The 18,980-nt window shown below is 36.6% G+C and overlaps 1 protein-coding gene across 1 annotated transcript; it reads left to right on the forward strand.

Moving 5' to 3' along the window:
• The first annotated feature begins 14,666 nt into the window (after positions 1-14,666).
• Positions 14,667-18,026, forward strand: LOC131056890 (LRR receptor-like serine/threonine-protein kinase FEI 1). The gene is made up of 11 exons (XM_057991163.2): positions 14,667-14,775; positions 14,863-15,044; positions 15,119-15,241; positions 15,345-15,670; positions 15,802-15,944; positions 16,046-16,117; positions 16,198-16,529; positions 16,623-16,830; positions 16,925-17,225; positions 17,371-17,512; positions 17,603-18,026. Exons 2-11 carry the CDS (start codon positions 14,895-14,897, stop codon positions 17,873-17,875), a joined length of 2,070 nt encoding a protein of 689 aa, XP_057847146.2. The 5' UTR covers positions 14,667-14,775; positions 14,863-14,894; the 3' UTR covers positions 17,876-18,026.
• The last annotated feature ends 954 nt before the right edge of the window (positions 18,027-18,980 follow it).

The raw sequence follows: 18,980 nt of genomic DNA on the forward strand, positions 1-18,980 counted from the left end.
ATTTGGTACTAGTTCATAGCTGTTTCCATTTTCGCACAATAGTGCATTTATGGGAAATATTTGCAAAGATACGAAAGACTTAAATTTTTTTATAGCAGTTAATATGGTTAAAGAAGTAATTATTACAATCAAGAGCTTCAACAATATATATACGATCTCTGCTTCTTTCATCTTCAATTAACCTTTGCCATTTGGTAGATAAATCATCGGAGCTCCAGGTCACGGTATTTTAGGTTTATAGGCTCAGGTTGTTTAATTTGTTAATCTATTTTCTCAAGATGGACACCCCCATCCGCTTGAGAAGCATTTTTGCAGAGGACCAGAGGGCCTTTCTAGGCTCCGTTAGAGACCCAACCCTCCAATCAGTCTGCAATGAGGTTGGGTCGTTCACCAATGAGGCTGTGCAAATGGTGCTGGGCAGAGAGTTTTTGCGAAATGAAAATAGGTACCGTGTTAACATGGACATTACATCCCGCTTCTTATCGTCTCTTCTGGACCTGGGAGGAGACAAGGTGGATATGCTGATGTTGTTGAGGAAGGTTTTTAAGGAAGACTTCCTTGGAGATGATATTACTCTTGTCATCCTTGCAGAAGTAGGGGTGGGGATCCCTTGGGCGAGTGAATTATCCAAGCTTCTCCTCCCTGACCAAGCAGTGCCAGTGGCTAGGCAACTGTTTCTCCTAAACCTGAATGCGGAGCAGCTGATGCATCATAGAAAATGGGCGTGGATTGGCAGGGACTTCCTTCGGAAATGGTTCCTCCTGGACCACTTTCCAAACTACATGTGGCTTGAAGAATCCTCTTAGCTTATTCTGTCTGAAGAATTCTACATGGAAGGAGGGCCATATTCTTAGGGCAAAATTGTAAACAATTCCACTACTTGTGCCCTAGCCCCACCCCCCTGTAGTTTTTTTTCCTATGTCCTCGAACCCTAACAGGCTCAGTGCTAGTGGCTCACTCATTTTGGCTTTTAAGTTTTTGGGGGACTCAAGTATCAGACGGAAAAATTGTAAATTTCAAAAGCATAAATATTAATGATAATTTTTCAAATTCCAGTTTGTTTCAATTTTCCTCTTACAGTCTTATGGATATAAAAATGCTTTCTATGTTTCTATTTCATTTTTATTAATTATTTTCTTTCAAATGCTTTTTGTATATGAGCTACGTTATTTCAATTATTTGTTAAACAATGGAAATAAATTTAATACTGTGATCCTTTTTATGTAATGCTATTAAAAAAAAATTCAGTTCATTCCATTAATTATTTGTACATTGATTATGGTTGATTATAATTTTATAAATATATAGTCATTCAAAATACAAAATTTCAAAAGTTTCAAGATACAAAATTTTATCGGTAAAGGTTTTTTCATTCTATTAATTCAAAAGTTTCAAGATACAAAATTTGCAGTCATTCATGCATAAACGCGGGCAGAGAGAAAACCATACTGCCCACAGCTTATAACAAGCAGACAAAAAAACTAGTTCATTGCCGGTAGGCCGCTCACTCAGTCTCACTATCCCCCTGGGTCGCCTCCTCCCAGTCCCTTCCCTCCTCGGAGGTTGATGCTTTGGCTTTCCCTTTTGCCGCTTCAGCTTTCATTTTTGCAATTCAGTTTAGGCACCCGAAGTCGGGGTCGCCCTCCAAGCTTGCCAGTAGTTGTATGGCCCTTCCTTCTTCAGCCCTATCTCTCAATTCCCTACCAACCTCCATCCTTGCCACCACATGCAAAGCCTTCAGAACTTCATCCACCCTAGTTAATTTCACAAAGAGTTTCATTGCTTCCCACCCCACTCGGGCACGTTCACAACACTGGTATTTGATTTCATCCTCTGGGCCATGAATAAAAGGAAGTAATTCATCCTGGTCGTCCCCTACCTTAATTCAAATGCCAACTCCTGGCACCACCCACTCCAAGATTGAATCCAGGTTAATTAAAAAATCCCCATCAATCAATTTGACCAATGTGAGTTTCACCTTTTCCACCTTCCGTTCGAATTCACAAGCCCATGCTAGAATCAGAGAGTAAACCTCTATGTTAGTTCAATACCGATGATTGATATGTGCCACCTCCTCTACAAGCATCAGTCAAGCTATTGCCCACAACTTCTCCTCCTTAAACTTGAACAGTCCTTGCATTCATTTATTAGATACTTTGCCCAAAAAGGGCACCAACTTCTTGTCTGTTCGAAGTGTGAAATTGGCCTCCATGGTCACCTGCAATTTCAAAAGCACTTCCTACAAAAAATGTCTTACAAAAGCTATGATTCTACGAACTACAGATTTGTTTTGCTTCAAAACAAAAACTGGTACACAGATCAAAAGGTAATAAATTTTGCCTCCATCTTATAGGTTGGGTAATGAATGTGCACGATAAGGCATTAACACCATGAGATCAAGAAAAAGATTTCCTGCCATCCTCCCCTTCCTCCGTTTGTGCGACATGCCGCAAACAACTCCTTCTGCAACAATTAATTGCCACCTTGGCATTTGTACTTTCCAAATTTGCTCACCTTAACAGGTTGAGGACTGCACATTTTTTTAAATTAATACACTAAATTTATGTTGAACTTTTATATATATTTTAAAACTATTTTTTAAAATTATATATCGTAAACATATTTTCAAAGAATTTTGTTAAACTTTAAATTAATATTTTAGATTTAATATTGAATGTTTTCTTTTTTATATTAAACTTTTACCTTTCAAATTGTATATCAAAATTTATATTTTTATTTAGTTATTTGTTTTATTCTAGAAACTAAGTTTCATGGTTTATACTATTTTTGAATTTCAAATTTTTACAAATAATATTATCATTATATTTAATAGTTATCTCAAACTATTGCACATATTTAATTACAAATAATATTAACATTATATTTAATAGTTATCTCAAACTATTGCACATCTTTAAAATTTAAATGTCTCTTATTATGGGACCGACGACATCTGACACAAAAGTGACACGAGTATGGTGATGTGCCAGAAAAATGGCAAAAGTCATGGGACCCACTACATCTGAAAACAGGTACCATCGACCGTTGGATGAACAAAGATCAATGGCTTAGGGTGGATTTTGGGGCGAATGTGGGAAGTGAACAGCTTTCTGAGAACTTTTCCCAAAAAAGTGACAAGAGTATGGTGACGTGCCCAAAAACTGGCAAAAGTCATGGGACCCACGACAATTGACAACATGTACCATCGTCCGTTGGATGAGCAAAGATCAATGGCTTAGGGTGGATTTCGGCCTGAATGTGGGAAGTGAACACATTTGGGAGAACTTCGCTCAGAATTGAAACGTTTTATATTTAATTAAATATAATTAAGTCTATAAAGCACTTTTTCGGGTAGAAGTTTAAAATTATTAAACAGACTTAAAAAATAGACCTGTAAAGTCACAACAGGGACCTTGGTCCCTCGTCTGTTGGATGAGAAAAGATCAACGACTTAGGGTGGATTTCGGCCCGAATGTGGGAAGTGAACACATTTGGGAGAACTTCGCCTGGAATTGAACGTATTACATTTAATGTCCTCAAAATTTATACTGAAGTAGTGAATGTTTTGTCCTTCGGGATCGAATAGTTATTAATAATAATTAATAAAATTACAACATGATTCTTAATGTCCTTAGAATTTATACTGAAGCAATGAATGTTTTGTCCTTCGGCATCAAATAGTTATTAATAGTAATTAATAAAATTACAACATGATTCTAGATATTTTGCCCTTTAGGTTTTACTTTTCTACTTTTTAGAGTTTACAAAATAAGAGACTCGTAAATCATAATCGTCTTTCATTTCATGGACAAACCTGTAAATCGAGGGAGATTCAAAAACAGCTACTAGATTGAGGAATGCAAGTTGCAATAGAGACTGTCTACGCCAATCTAGTGAAATAGAAATTCCAATTTCTAGGTAAAATCTAGAACACCTACATCCCGCCTTTTTTGCTTTTGGTAATCTTGTGGTCCAATTTGAGGGTTAGCATTTTTAGGTTTTTATCTAGCATTATTTTGAATTATTAACAATAATAGTGATGGGGAAAACGGGAAGTAGTAGTTCAACAAGAAGCTAAGTGAAAAACAAAATGTACCTAACTGAACTAGTTAAAACACCAGGTTTCGTTGATAAATACCATGATATTTATGACCTTGCTATCCATGGTGAAAAGCGTATCATAGATATTAGATATACATTGTCTAGTAAGGCGGCATATGCATCCAGGGCAAAATTTACTATTTTCAACCCAATGTTAAAACAAAAAACAAATAAAATCGCATCGTGGGATGTTGGATTGGGAAGCATGGTGTTACCTGAAGTATTCCCTTGCCTTGATTTTGTCATGGTCTACGCCAAAAATTATGATGAAGATAAAAAAGCAATTGTCAATAAAAATACAAAAGAGGAAATTCTATCCATAAACGAGGGAGAATTTTCTCATTTGTTGAACCTAGGATTTGAAGCCCAAAACTCAAACATCCAAATTGACCTTGAAAAGCTGGTAGGGAATTATGAGAGTTTCGATCCAAGTCACAGAGATTCATTTATCAAAGCTCTAATAAAGAGTGGTACTGGTATTGTGTTAGATCAGAATCATAAGCCTCCTTATGATTCTAACATTTTTGTTCCATGGGTTGGGGATACTATTTCCTTGCTGTCATTTTGCCTGGGATTGGAAAATGATAGGGAAGTGGGTGCAAGCCTTCTTGAAATGATTTATAATATCCATTGTGCAGGTCAGCCAGTAAGATATAATTTTATTGAGCACATTGTAAAATCCATGCAAAAACAATTAATAATGATAAAAAAAGGTTCTTGTAAGACATTTAAGTTCTCATCCTACTTGTGCTATCTTCTTCTATCCAAGTATCATGTGATAATCGAGACCAACAAGCTTCCATTGATGAGAAGACTGGGAAGAGAACAGAGTGTCCAATATATGATTGGACACCAAAGATAAGGATGCATGATAACAGAAAGAACTACAACCATTTTGTAGACTTCTTTTTGGCACCAATGTATAATGAAATTACAAGCACTCCAATGCCTAGGTTGCCTATGTCTTGTTGAGATTGCATTCAACTCGAAAGTCAAATAGAATTGGCTGACTGGTTCTTCATGGAAGAATTCATTGTGTTAAGGTTTTACGGATCGGCAGTAAAACTATACAGACTTCCAATACATGTGACAGAGAGGGTATTTGCATTAGAGTATGTACGACAATTGGAGAGCACATATAGGAAATTCCATGGTCAACAAAATAAGAGCATATTTCCTTCCTTTCCTTTCTCATGTGGAGGGTTCACATTTGAGAGAAAAGCATTCAATGTGGCACATGATTTTTTGACAGTTTTTAACTTTGGTGATGAGTGTCTCTGGTAGTACGATCCAATCAGTGTAGTTCAAGCAAGGCTTAAGAAAAATGGGAACTCTTCAGTGTTATGTCAACATGAAAGTAAACCATTGCTAGAAAAGCTTAGAAACATGGACTCCTCAGATGAGGTTAAAAAAGAGATGGAGAAAATTGCAGTTGACATTAACATTTCAATAGAAGAAATTTCATCACAAATTATGGCATTGCAAATGCACACATAGAGGACAATAGAGGAGGGCTAGGGCATCCAAAATAGGAGGTCCTACAATTTCTACCTTAAATCTGCTAATCCATCTAAGAAATATATTCCCAAATCAATTTTGCATGAATGTAAAGAGAATTATTGGACTCAAACCAAAATAAATGATTTTTGGACTATGAGGAAGAATCTCGGTGAACCAAAGACAAGTGCAAAATTTGAGAGCATCGATGAGGATGCAGAGTTTAGAAAATTGTGGGATATGGATCATGGCAGGACTGAAGATGATGATGAGCATGAGGTTGCTATTGAGCCCCCTCCAACAACTACTACAGTCCCAAAAATATTAGGTGGAGTCAATGAGTCCCTGAAAGAAAAATATAGCAAAGGGGCAAACCTTGTGGAAAAAAAGGGTTTTGAAGGTGGTGGTCTAGGTGCTAGAGGAGAGGGCATTTGGTATCCACTTTAGGTACAAATTCCATCACAGTCAAAATCAAAAGGTCATCTTAAACTAGTCATTGGACTTGATTCTCCAGATTCATCACGGATAGGTACTACTCATTACCCTCAGGGTCCACCTACATTTGTTTCAGGTTCAAATCCACAACCACTACCACATCATGGTATTCCCATTGGTGGTGAATCAAGTGCCACTGCCACTGGTGGGGAATATGGGGATAGTATTCCTATTATTGTTCAATCAAGTGCTATTGTGATTGGTGGGGTTGGCATGGGTACTACTACTGATACTAGTTGTCTTGGTGTTGGACAAGGGAAACAACAAAATATCTCTCGCAAGAGGCCACTAGAGGTAGATACTCAATCTCATACAAGAAAACATTTGGCCGCAAATAATGCAGAGGAGTGAGAAGTTGTGTGAATAGTTTCAATTGACTGAAAGTATGAGACTAATTTATATAAAAATCAAAGGGCACTATGAGAAGAGCACACATGTTTATTCAAAAGAGGATATGGCAAAAAATATTCTACAAGTAGTCTACAGTTCCAGTGATAGCTACTTGGCATCCAAGGGAATTAAGAGCCACATTGATGCCATAATTAATACATCATCTATCATTCAAAAATGCCAGAAGCTAAGGGAAACAATAGAAGTTATAGAAAGTTGTGGAAAAAAGATATTGAAGTTGCAAGAAAAGAAAAATAATTTGATTAAACTTGGTTTGCCTAAGCCTATTGACACATCAAATAAATTCATTAGAGAAGAAGCTTACAAAAAAAGCATGGAGATAAAAATGAAGTCTAATTTAGACTTGCTTCCAAAGGACACAACTCCCCAAAGATTTCTGGAATTCATCCAACCATTTACAACTCTAAATTTGGTATTGGATGAAACAAGTGATGTCAAGTAAATCTTATAAATATGGAATGTTGATGAAGTTGGAGTTGAATTTCCATAGTTTATAGAATATTGAACTTCCATCAGATGAAGAGTGGAGCACCCTACAAAAACTGGCACATAATTCTTAAGAATCATAGTATGTATTGCACAATTTTCTTCTTTTACTCTTAATTTCAAGGTTTTATGTTTTTTCTATTTTCTATTTTGCTAATCCAGCCTATGAATCTATGATGCACTTGCTATTGCTATTTTGCTAATCCAGCCTATAAATCTATTTTATGAATAGGAAAAAAACAGCACTCGCTATTGCTATTTTGCTAATCCAGCCTATGAATCTATGATGCACAGTGAAAAACTTCAGCCAGTAAATTTGTATTCTCAAATTCTCCCTTGCTTTAACATTTATGCATTTCTCTATTTTTGATTAGTAGGTTTTAGGCACTGCCATTATCTATGTTTAATTTGTCATGGCATGAATTAATATTTAATTTTGAACTCAGTTTTTTGAATAAGAGACATCAAACATGTAGCAGATGTTAAATTGCTAATACAGCCTGTGATGGCCATATAAATCTGTGTTGAGTTTGTGATTTTGATGTTTAGTCTTCACATGTTGCAAACTTGCAATTCGACCTGAAGCTGTTGTTGCTCCCCTTGTTTCTATAAAAGGGAATTCAGGGTCATTTGCAAAGGGTTCTGAAACTTTGTATTCACTTTTGCATGGACATTGGAGAATCACATAGGAGTTGTTGTTGCTCTCTTGTTTCTATAAAAGGGGATTCAGGGTCATTTGCAAAGGGTTCTGAAACTTTGTATTCACTTTTGCAATTTGCATGGAGAATCACAGTGTATTAGTATTGAATGAATTGTATCATATGGCTATATTTTGAAAGAATTAATGAAAATATAAGTTCTCGACATGTGTATTACTATTGGATGAATTGTATCATATGGTTCTGAAATGTATCACACAGATTTGAGACTCAAACATGTATATATAAACAATAAACATCTCTGTATCAATAAACACATTATGGTTTTTTTTTTTATGCTATTTTAAATCTAGAAATAGAAAGTTGAAATATACAATTACAAATCAATATTAAATTCTAATTGCAAAAAGTAATATTCTTTTGTAATATGAATGATGAGATACATTAATAAGATTAATAAATACCAATCTCTTATAGTTGCCATTCATTCTCATCAAATTCAAAGCTTTCTTGATTCTTGTCTGTGGTTTGAGTTTCTTCACTTCGAGTTTGCATACCTTTGCCGAACTACATCTCAATGCTACCAGTAGGTGACGGTCTAGTACATGGCACAATAGTCCCACTAGCACTTTGGTTTGAAGTGTTGCCCAAACCTCTTCTTTCACATTTGGACCTCCAGATTTGCAGTGCCCTATCGTAAGGAAAAGTGTGGACATCATACCTAGATGTATAGAGCCTTAAGGAATTTTCCAAATTTTTGTCTAGTTTGTTTCTTAGCTTTGATTTTAGGAACCCCAAAGCACTGAAAACTCTCTCATCTTCCACCAAACCCAATATCATGGTAAGACATAAATCAGCAAGCTTCACATATTCTGGCATTGAATCACGCAACATTTTGTTCTCAGCTATAGTTTTCCAAAGCCTTGTTACTAATCCCTCTTCGCGGGGGTTCTCCATTTTGGCATATTGTTCTCTCATAGTGTATGCAAAACGAGATGATTTCTCTCAAAGATGAGTTTCATCTAATATTCCATTTATAGTTACTCCATTCAATTCTCTGGATATGCAAAATTGTTTTATCAAAGTCAGTAGCTTACTTCGAAAATCGGCTGCACTATTGAGGCTCCAATAATGAGGAAACACGATAGACATGGCTTCAAGTAGGTTGTCAGTAGGGAATCTGCTTCAAATTTGTGAGGAAAGATCATACACAATTTTCTTCACAGAAGTAGTTACAGTCTCAACAATCTTGTTGAAATCTTCCCTTGTAACTCTTGCTAGTTGCTTCCTGGGGTGCTTTCTTGGTTCCTTGAGGTCGACCGTGGCATAGAAGTGCATTGGTATCTCAACTCCCCGTACATTGGCACATACCTCCCTGTCTTCACCGATTTGTAAAAAGTTATCATGATTGTTCAAATCTGTGAGTGTCCACCACTTAACAAATTTTTCATCAGATACTGTTGGTTGATTTTGATAGATTGTCGAGGGTCATGCATGTCATCTTATGCAGCGTAGCATATTCTGCAATATACAGAGCTCTTTTTTGGGAAGCCTTCATAATATTCCTCATTTCCTCTAGCATGGGCAGAAGAGCTGCTAAAGTTAAGAGCGTCTCTAAATTACTTAACCTGCTAAGAAGTTCAGGAAATTTTGGTTGATCTGATTCATCGCGAGTTGTGTGAAATAGTCCAATCAAGGATGGATATTCTAAAAACACTCGATGCGCTGGACCATCCAAAGAGATCCATTTGGTATCATTATCCTTGAGAAGCTTGTTCCCATCAGTTATTCCATCAGCAAAGTGTTAAAATTTCATAAATCGCTTGGGACTTCGACAGAAGTGTGAGTAGAGCTCTCTGATTAAAATTTCAATTTTTTTAACTAAAGCAAACTTGCTCACAATTCCAAAAGCTAGATTCATTCTGTGAGCCATGCAGTGAATTGCAATAATGTACGGTGCAAATGAAGTTTCAATCTTTGTACAAAGACCATTCCTGTGACCTTGCATTACTGAAGCTCCATCTGCTCCAACACAAACCAATTTTTTGGCTATCGTCATGTCATCCATACCTCCATATTCAATTAAACTTCTCTTTACTAGTTGAAATAAATTTTTCGTTGTCGCACTCTCCTTCATTTTAGCAACATATAGTAGATGAGGTTGGCAGGTATGATTCTCTACAGTATAAACATGCATGCATACCCATGAAGTATTGTCTACTGCCGTAACTTCGTCTAAAGAAAATGCAATAAAGTTTGACTCTCTTATTTTTTCCTTTACATCTTCTTTTTCAACCTCAGCAAGACAACTTGCCCATTCCCATCCACTGTTTACTAACCAGTGTCTATTAGGATAGTTAGGAACTTTCAAAAAGTGTAATAAACCACTAATTGATGGAAAATCTGTCATAGCACGCCCTCTGCTCAAAATATAAAAAACAACACTTAACTGAACAACTTTGCCCAGTTGTTCTATTTGCATTGCTTTTCCAAAAACAACTTCAATAGAACCTTTAACTTCAACAGGTTTCATCTGTATTTTCTCATGAAAATAATACTCTTCGGCATTCCCCACATGTTTACATTCTTCCTTTGCTTTCCATCTTATCACTGATTTTTCAACCCTGTCTATCATTTGTTTTTCATAAACTTTATCCATATGCTTTTCTATGGTGTCAAATTTTAGCTGCAACCTAATTTCCTTGTTATGTTTCCAAGTGCAAATCTTACACCTGCATTCTATTGGAGGCTCACCTTCAATTGGATTCTCCACTAGTTCAATGAATGGATACTTTGATGCCCAATTAATTTGAAAATTCCTCACTGACATATCCCACTCCCGATCCTTTTTTGATTGTGGTTCACCCTTTTTTGATATGGCTTTTCTTTTCCCCTTCCATGCATTATCATCAATGGCATTATCACCCAAGTCGATTATATCATTCCGGCTAACTTGGGTATCTACTAGATAATCTTCTTCAAGATCATCTTGATCTCAGATATCAGGTTCGCTATCATCTTCAACATGCGGTGTAGGTGGCAAATTTTGTACTTGTACTTGTGCTGATGTACCTTCCTGATTTTCACCAATGCCAAAGTACGAAGACAACATTCTTCTTTTTGTTGGCCTCTCCTGGCCTTCCCCACATTCAGGTTTCCTACCCCTCTTCCTGTTCGACATCTCCAACAAAATAAAGGCTGCCAAAAAAATATCAATTTGTTGAAGAAGCAATAATAGACTATAATGTATAATATACCACTTCAAAAATATGATCGCTCACCTTTAGGTCACTAGCAGTCGCTAATGCAGTCAACAACAATGATTTTCCTTGGTCTGAAACTTCGTTATTGATCAAAATTCAGAGTCTAGAACCCACCAGATTGTGTTGAGATAGATCTGATCTTTGCATGTATTTATACCAATCCTTATATGGCGAATTCTGTAGGAATTTTATATGGTATACAAATATTTGGCGAATCCTACGTAACTATAACACATCTTATGTAATTTTCGAGGCAATTATAGGTCATCCAAATATGACTTATGTAAATTTTGAGGTGATTATAGGTCGTCCATTAAATTGGCGAATACAATATAGTTGGCGAAAGTTGGGGTGAATGGAGACACGCGTTGGCAAGATGTCACGCAAATTGGATCCCCTTGGCTAACAAATCTTCACATGCCTATAGGTGAATTAAGGTCATCTATTAAGGCAACCTTAGAGAGTGTAGGCGAAAAAATTAAATTTACCGTGTGTCCACCATATATTGTATTGGCGAAATCATCACATAGAAACATTTAATTGCATAAAACATATGGTGATCGAGCCGTGACTTTGATAGAAATTGATAATGTTCTGGTGACATGGCCACCCCCAGTCGGTATAGAATATTTGCCATATCCCAGATCGTCGACGTGAAAAATTTGCCATTAGCGAATATTCACCACTAAAGTAAACTCCACTTCTCCTTCTTTGCCGGTTCTCTCTGCTGGTTGGCTCTTCTCTCAACTGCTTTGCTAATCTCCACCACTGGTCTTGATAACTCAGTTAGATATCTACCATCTGATTCCTGTTGGTCCTCAGCTTCCCTTCTCTGCAATTTGCTATGGCTCTTCTCTGTCAGTTTAGTCACCACCTGTTTCCTCCTGTATTAGACTCAATGGCCGACTACTAGTTGAACTCTTCAACCTGATTCTCTCTCACACTCAGTCTCTCCTCTGACTCTCGATGAGCACTTCACTGATTTTCTCTCTCTTTTGCAGCAGCATAACACTCTCCTTCAACAACCCACACAATATCTTTGGCTCTCATACATATATCCAGATTTTCGTGTCAAGACGTGAGTTTGAACTTGGCGCCATTAGGGTTTATTCCATTGATTGTGAGGCATATCAAATCTGATATGATCTCATTCTGTATGAAGATAGACAACCTGCAAGCAATTAGGCATTACCTACCATATCTTCCTCCTTCCAATGCACGTTTGCTAAACTTAGCAAACACAGACATTCAATCCGCGAGACATAAGATCAATCACCATAAATGGTTCTGCAGGTAGCATCACCAACCTCAAACTACACTTGGAACTTTGCATTGATCGATGCATCCCATTGATCACCTCTGTTCGACCTTCCTTGAGCCGCACACCTCTGCAACACATACCATGATTTACGGGGCCTACAATTAATATCGACCAACTCTACAACAACCTCGTTGGTGCACACTCCATCTACCGCTGCATGCATGTCCACCACCTTGACTCCACATGGCACCTTTGTCGACATTGACCTTAGCTTGGACCTCTGTGTCAGTTAGACTTGATCACCGACAATCAACACACAACCAATCCTTCTTTTTTGTCGGTTTACTAACCCTGCCAGTGTCTCAGCTTCCTTACTGGTTCTCATGCTCACCGGTAGCCATCTCGATGACACCATGTCATCAACCTTCAACTGATTCCATCTAAGGCATCTGCATACCGATTGCACTCTCTCTCTGCAACTGCTCCACTTTGCCTTATTCACCATCGGAACGGATATCATCTCACTGGTTTGTCATGGTGAGAAATCCATCACTTCTTTACTCTTCCTCATCTGTCCCAGTGGCACAATATGCCAACGCTTTCTGATCCGATGCACATCTCTGATTACATGCACCTAAGGTATCCTTTTGTTTCACGTGTTAGATCCGGTGTGAGCCTTCAAACACCTACCTTTACCTCTTCTTCCTTATCTCACAGAACTAAGATGCATACTTTCCATAATAGGAGATAAGCTCCACTTATTGGTGGGAGTGAGTCCTTGTCATCTACATCCTGCAATGCACTGATGATCTGGTGTGGGTACATTCACTATCAATCATCTCTTCACATGGTGACTGCATCTCTATCCAGTGGGAGTCCTGTTCCACATAGCATACTGGTGACCTGTACATCCTTCTTCATGAGCGTTGATGTGATTTAGGTAACATTCTACCTCTTCATCACAAACAACAACTCAAGCACCTTGCTCATCCTATTTGTACACTGGTCATAAGTTTTCCGGTTGTCAACCACTCACTTGGTTAGTTTATCTTCTCCATGTCAACACATCACTTACCAATTGACATCTTCTCCTTACCGGTGTCAGACTATATTGGTAACCTATCCATATCATCCACACAAGTCAAACACTAACTTGTGTACCAATGACTCTAGTGGTCATTCCTCTGAATGACATTCTTCTTCTTTACTGGTGACCTACAACACTGGTTGACATCAATGACTTCATGTCAACAATACTCCCATACCATTTGTCCTTTTATACCGATTGACATCAATGACAACACAATGCCAACAAAGGTATGAATTTAACAAGGATGATGCATTAAAAGAACATAAAATTTTAGGTGAAATTCAAATGCAAGAAAGCTTCTAGATGTACTCCTCTTTCTATGTCCTACACACTTCACATGGCATACAATATACCTTTACTCACAAATAGCGAGTAAAAAGGGGGCCTCAAAATAAATGATTGTAGATGCATTCCCATTACTTTAATGATCTCTTTGTTGCACATACATGATCCAGATAGTAGCTCAATGATTATCTACATTTTTCATCAACAAAGCAGAAAGAAATAATTCATTTCAAAATATATTAGGAAGGATTTTTTTCTTATGTTTCAATATTGAAGAATGCATATATTATGAAGTTTGCATTTTGATGATAGGAAGGGATTTGTTTTTCTTCGATCAAAATTATTGCCTAGATACTTTGAGAGTCTTAAGTATGTCAAAAAATATACCCTTTTGAGTGTCATTAAACACCTTGATGGAGCCTATGGATGCATATCGGTATGGACCATTGTCCAATAATTTAGGAGATCTATGATTCAATGGTTTGGAAAGGTTGTAATCTAGATATTCAAAATTGAGCTAGAGAACTACACCTTTCCAAAGGTTATGAAGTAGTTTGATGGAGTTTCTATTGATACATAAATTTTCTTATAATATTTTTTTCTAAAAAATAAATATTTGTTTGTTTTGATCAACATGTTCTGTTTGTGTGAAATATAAATCTTAAAAAGAGATGTTAGAATGATAAGCTTTACATATGACAATAAAATCACCTTACTAACTTTTAACATATTATTATTAAAATAATTAATTGCATTCAAATAACTAGAATAATTATGTTTAAAACACTTTATAAAGAACATATTCTAAAACATTAAAAAATAACTCAATGATATAATCATTATTCATAATTTTACTCTTCGATTATCTAGAAGACCAACTAGAAAGTCTATGTCAGAAAGATAATTAACATAATGAGTCCAAAGAACATAATTGCTGTGTTGAAACTTTTGTTTATTATATAAAAAAGAACAGAACAAAGTTAAGTCAAGAAAGGCAGCCGAGAAGATAAGCCCAAGGGAAATTATTGCTGTGTTCCGCGTGGAATTGTTGTGTCCTTTCTCATGGAAAGCTCCTCGAAGATGCAAAGTCAGTTACTCTTTATGATACTACGAAGAAGCTGATTTTATGAAGAACAATCGGCTATCAGTCGGCTTTCTGAAGAGGTTTTAATGCCTGTGAATCGCTGTAAACGGTTGGCGCAAATTTTGCATCCAGCTATCTTTTCTGTAAGACTTTAGTTTGTTTGATCATATAACAATTTAATAAGGTGTTCTATATCTCTGATTAATTATCTTTCTCCTCGAATTTTTCAGCCTGATTGATAGAGCCCTTTAATAGCACCAAAATGAGTAATTCTTTAACCAGTTCCGGTCCCAACAACCAAATTGCATGTGCTGTTAGTCGCAAACATTCTCGTACGACTGGTCTCTCCAGCCTATCCCTCGATCAACTTATACGCTACATCGATAACGTTTTATCTGCCATCATTAACCAGGTACATAACATTTGCTTCATTTTTCTCCTTTTACTTCATTGTAATGGATTTTAAATTTATACGGATGCCTACAGGGCATGGGTTGCAAAATAATTGACAGTGGAAGACAGCTAAGGGATTTAGTGCAGCCTGTTGCTTCAGATTTTTCTAAATTGTTCGATGGCATTTCAAAGGGTGCAAAAATGTTCTCAGATCAGGTGATTCAGACCTTGATATATTTGTTTGTCTAGAATCAGGACTAGTGTACAGTGGTTTCCTTTCAATGTTTTAAATGGTGGTTTTTTGGGCTGTTTGATTTAGAAATTCTTGAAGTCCCAGCTTTCTACAGAGGCACATTCAGTGGCGGTTGACGTATTGAAAGGATTGGGGAATGCACATTGGGTTGCAGTGGGACTTTTGGCGATAGCTAATGTTTTAGAAAGATTCGACAATATTTCAGCAAATGACAGAGAATGCATAGACCTTCTTAAAGCTATGCTTAAGCTGGGTAAATACTTGAAACAGATGAAAGATATCTATGCTGATTTGCACAAAGAGATTTTAGAAGAGATGAGTGAAGCTGCTAAATTAATAGTTTCTGGTGCCATTTTGTGTTGCTCCTTTATCACATCGAATAAATTATCCAAGTAAGTAGTTTCTTTCCATATATTCTCTGACGAAGTTGCAGAGCATAGCTCTGTTGTATCTATTCCTCACACTAAATTAAAACAAAGAAATATATTTATATTTTAGTGATATTTGTCTGGTAACTCCGAAGGTTCCTGTTGACTAAGAAGATCCGCGATGAACTTGTCTATGTTCGGGGAAAAGTAGATTCTATGAAAGCCGATCTGATGCTTCAGATGCAAGTTCTGACCGTGACTACACTTACCTTGTATCATCGGCAAAATAATGTTTCAGGTTGTTCTTAGAAATTTGCATCTTCCCAAATTCGAAAACTTCTGTAATTAATTGAAATATTGTATACCCACATAACCGAGTTAATGATTTGTCATAACTAGGTGGGAACGAGGAGAATAATTGCCTTGGAGTTGCAGAGCAAGATACCTCCGAGCAGTCCATAAATCAAGAGAGTAAGAGACTAATTCGATTACAAACCTTTGTCAATTCGATTCAAATTTATCACTCAAAAGTTTAGAATTTATTTAATCAGGTGAGATTGAGGAGAGTTGTGAATCAGAGCTCGAGGAATCAGGTTCAGACACTATTCATTCTTGGGGACAAGATAATTATTATGGGGTAAATGAGCACGAAAAACACCAAATGCCACTGCGGAGACCTCTCGGGCTGGGTAGATTCCTTAAAAAAAAGATTCCAGCCATATTTGGACTCAAAAAACCTTCCACTTATATAAAACTAAAAATGTTGGTGAAGGAGATCAAAGCATTTCCGACTCCAATTGAGTTCAAATACAGCGAATTGAAGAGGGTGACAAATGGTTTTGTAAAAATCCTAGGCCAAGGTGGTTTTGGGAATGTTTTTCACGTAAGTTCGTTCTGAAATCAAACTGTCAATTATATTCTAGAAACAACTATGATCAGTTAATAATTTGTGCATATATCTTCTGCTGTTTCATAGGGAATTCTGCCTGATGGAAGATCAGTGGCAGTAAAGATGTTGAGCGATACAAATAGTGTTCATGGCAAAACAGAGTGGATGAACGAGCTGAGGACTCTAACAAAGCTACATCATCGAAACATCGTAGAGCTCGTGGGATATTGCATTGAAGACAATCTGATGTTAGTCTACGTTTATATGCCACGAGACCTGTCAAACATAATCTTTGGTAAGTAGCTAGTGCAGTTCATTTACTTTGTGTATTTTTGTGTGATTGGAGCGCTTATCTGTAACATTAAAATAGTTCTAACCATAATATGCAGATGAAATTGATATGATTATTGACTGGTCAATAAGATTCAAGATTATATTGGACATGTTAAGGGGACTCACATATCTTCACGAAGGTGCACATACGTGTATAATACACAGAGACATTAAACCCAGTAACATTCTTCTGGACGAAAATTTCACTGCCAAGATTTGTGATTTTGGCCTTGCTAGAATACTGCAAATGGATTTCGCCCAATATGCCAACAAGACTATTTCCACACATTGCGAGCTGCTTGAAAAGGATGTAACTGAGACTTCTGACCATGTAACAACGGAACTTTGTGGAACACTGTAAAATCGCCTTACCCTTTTAACCCTTTATAAGAATGAAAATGATTAATCTATACATGAGTTGGTAAATTTTAGGGGCCCAGACTAGGGTTTTCATGTTGCGCAGCTGATTAATGCATTTTTCTTTCCTTGTCTGGCCCTACAGGGGTTACCTTGATCCCGAGTATTTCAGAACCCATCGTGCGACTGTGAAATCAGACATTTACAGCTTTGGAGTGACACTGTTAAATATAGTATCTGGCAAAAGAGCAACGGAATACATAGATGACAATATGCTTACTCAGCACGTAAGAATTATACTAGCATATATAGTCACTACAATTATATTCGTTTAGCAAATATAATGACTAAATTTATGGTTTTGTGTGTGAATGCAGGCGTGGAGGTTATGTGAAGAGGATCGGCTGCATGAGCTAATAGACCATCGGCTACTCAATTCTGATGGTTTAGTTAATTCAAGCAGCATAACAAGAACAATTTTTACAGCTCTCTGGTGCATTCATGAGGAATCCAAAAGACGCCCATCAGCATCACGAGTGTTAGCAATGCTTTTATCGGAAGAAGAGATTCCAATTCCCACACGACCACTTGAATCTATATATAGTCCAGGTGAGAGTTTTCGCACAGATATGGTGAGGGAGGAGTTGTGAATATTGAAGAGCCAGACACAGAAAAGGTTACCTACATCCTTCTAAAAAATTGGAATACTGTGTTTCATTTCACTTTGAGATTAATTTGTAATTTGGAAATTTTAATAAATTTATTGTTCTGTAATCCAGTCTTGTTGAAGTTATGGGAGAAACGTAAGATAGACCAACATCTATAAAGTTCAATTAAATTGACAAATAGTTCAATATAATGTATTGGATAATTGTGAGCAATATACTACTAAAATCAAAATTCCAAAGCTGTAATAGATTTTTTTTTAAAGAAATCAGAGGAGAAGTTCAAATATGAGCTTTGAGATAGTACTCTCAATCATTTAATTTATGATGAAATAAGACAATATCAATGTGGGGCAGCTGAAGATGGCGTTGAGTGGCTGGAGAGCGAGCGATGGTCGGCAGATTTGGTCAACAATTGATTTATCACTTCTAACATTTGTTTTTTGCGCCACGGGAGAGTTTTGTTTGAAATTTACTAACTGCTATTGCTGTTTATAAATCATTATCTAGTTGTTTAGATTTAATAAATAATATACAGAGATTTTTGGAAAAATAAAAATAAAAAGAAGCGTTTTTTCCTGAAATTTGTGGATGTACATCAATTTATGTTTCAGCTTCTTCAGAAATTTAGCCAGGTCCTCTCACTTTCAGAAGGTCCAACTAGTCCGTTCGTATAAAGAAATCTTGTCCAATCTTCTTTGAAACATTAGCAATTGCAGCCTCCGTTCGTAGATCGTTGACTAATGATGTGGTCAATACCTTACCTGTTTAACTGGGCCTGTAATTAAGGGACAAAATGACGGTGATTTAAACTCCTTCCGAATGAATATTTTCCAACCATTGCCGCTGATTGTGCTGGACTAGAGAGCGTGGAGAATGAGGATTGCTCTTGCCAATAAGAATGGATTGTACAATTGTCAAACGAATGAGACAGAAGCAACTGCTTGGAAAATGTACCCTTAGAATGGTCAAAGTGGAAATGTAGAAAATATAGTTGTTCAATAACAAATTATATTTAATAACTCATTTTAAAAAATATTAAATATTCACATTAGAAACATTCTGCTATATAACCAAATTATACATTGCT

This window comes from Cryptomeria japonica, chromosome 7, assembly GCF_030272615.1.
Source record: "Cryptomeria japonica chromosome 7, Sugi_1.0, whole genome shotgun sequence".
Classification (NCBI taxonomy): domain Eukaryota; kingdom Viridiplantae; phylum Streptophyta; class Pinopsida; order Cupressales; family Cupressaceae; genus Cryptomeria; species Cryptomeria japonica.

Excerpts from the sequence above, each read along its gene's own strand:
- LOC131056890 (XM_057991163.2), top strand. The coding sequence starts at position 14,895 with ATGAGTAATTCTTTAACCAGTTCCGGTCCCAACAACCAAATTGCATGT. Across the intron at positions 15,045-15,118 it reads TATCTGCCATCATTAACCAG|GGCATGGGTTGCAAAATAAT; the intron begins GTACATAACATT and ends GGATGCCTACAG. Across the intron at positions 16,530-16,622 it reads GTTTTGGGAATGTTTTTCAC|GGAATTCTGCCTGATGGAAG; the intron begins GTAAGTTCGTTC and ends GCTGTTTCATAG.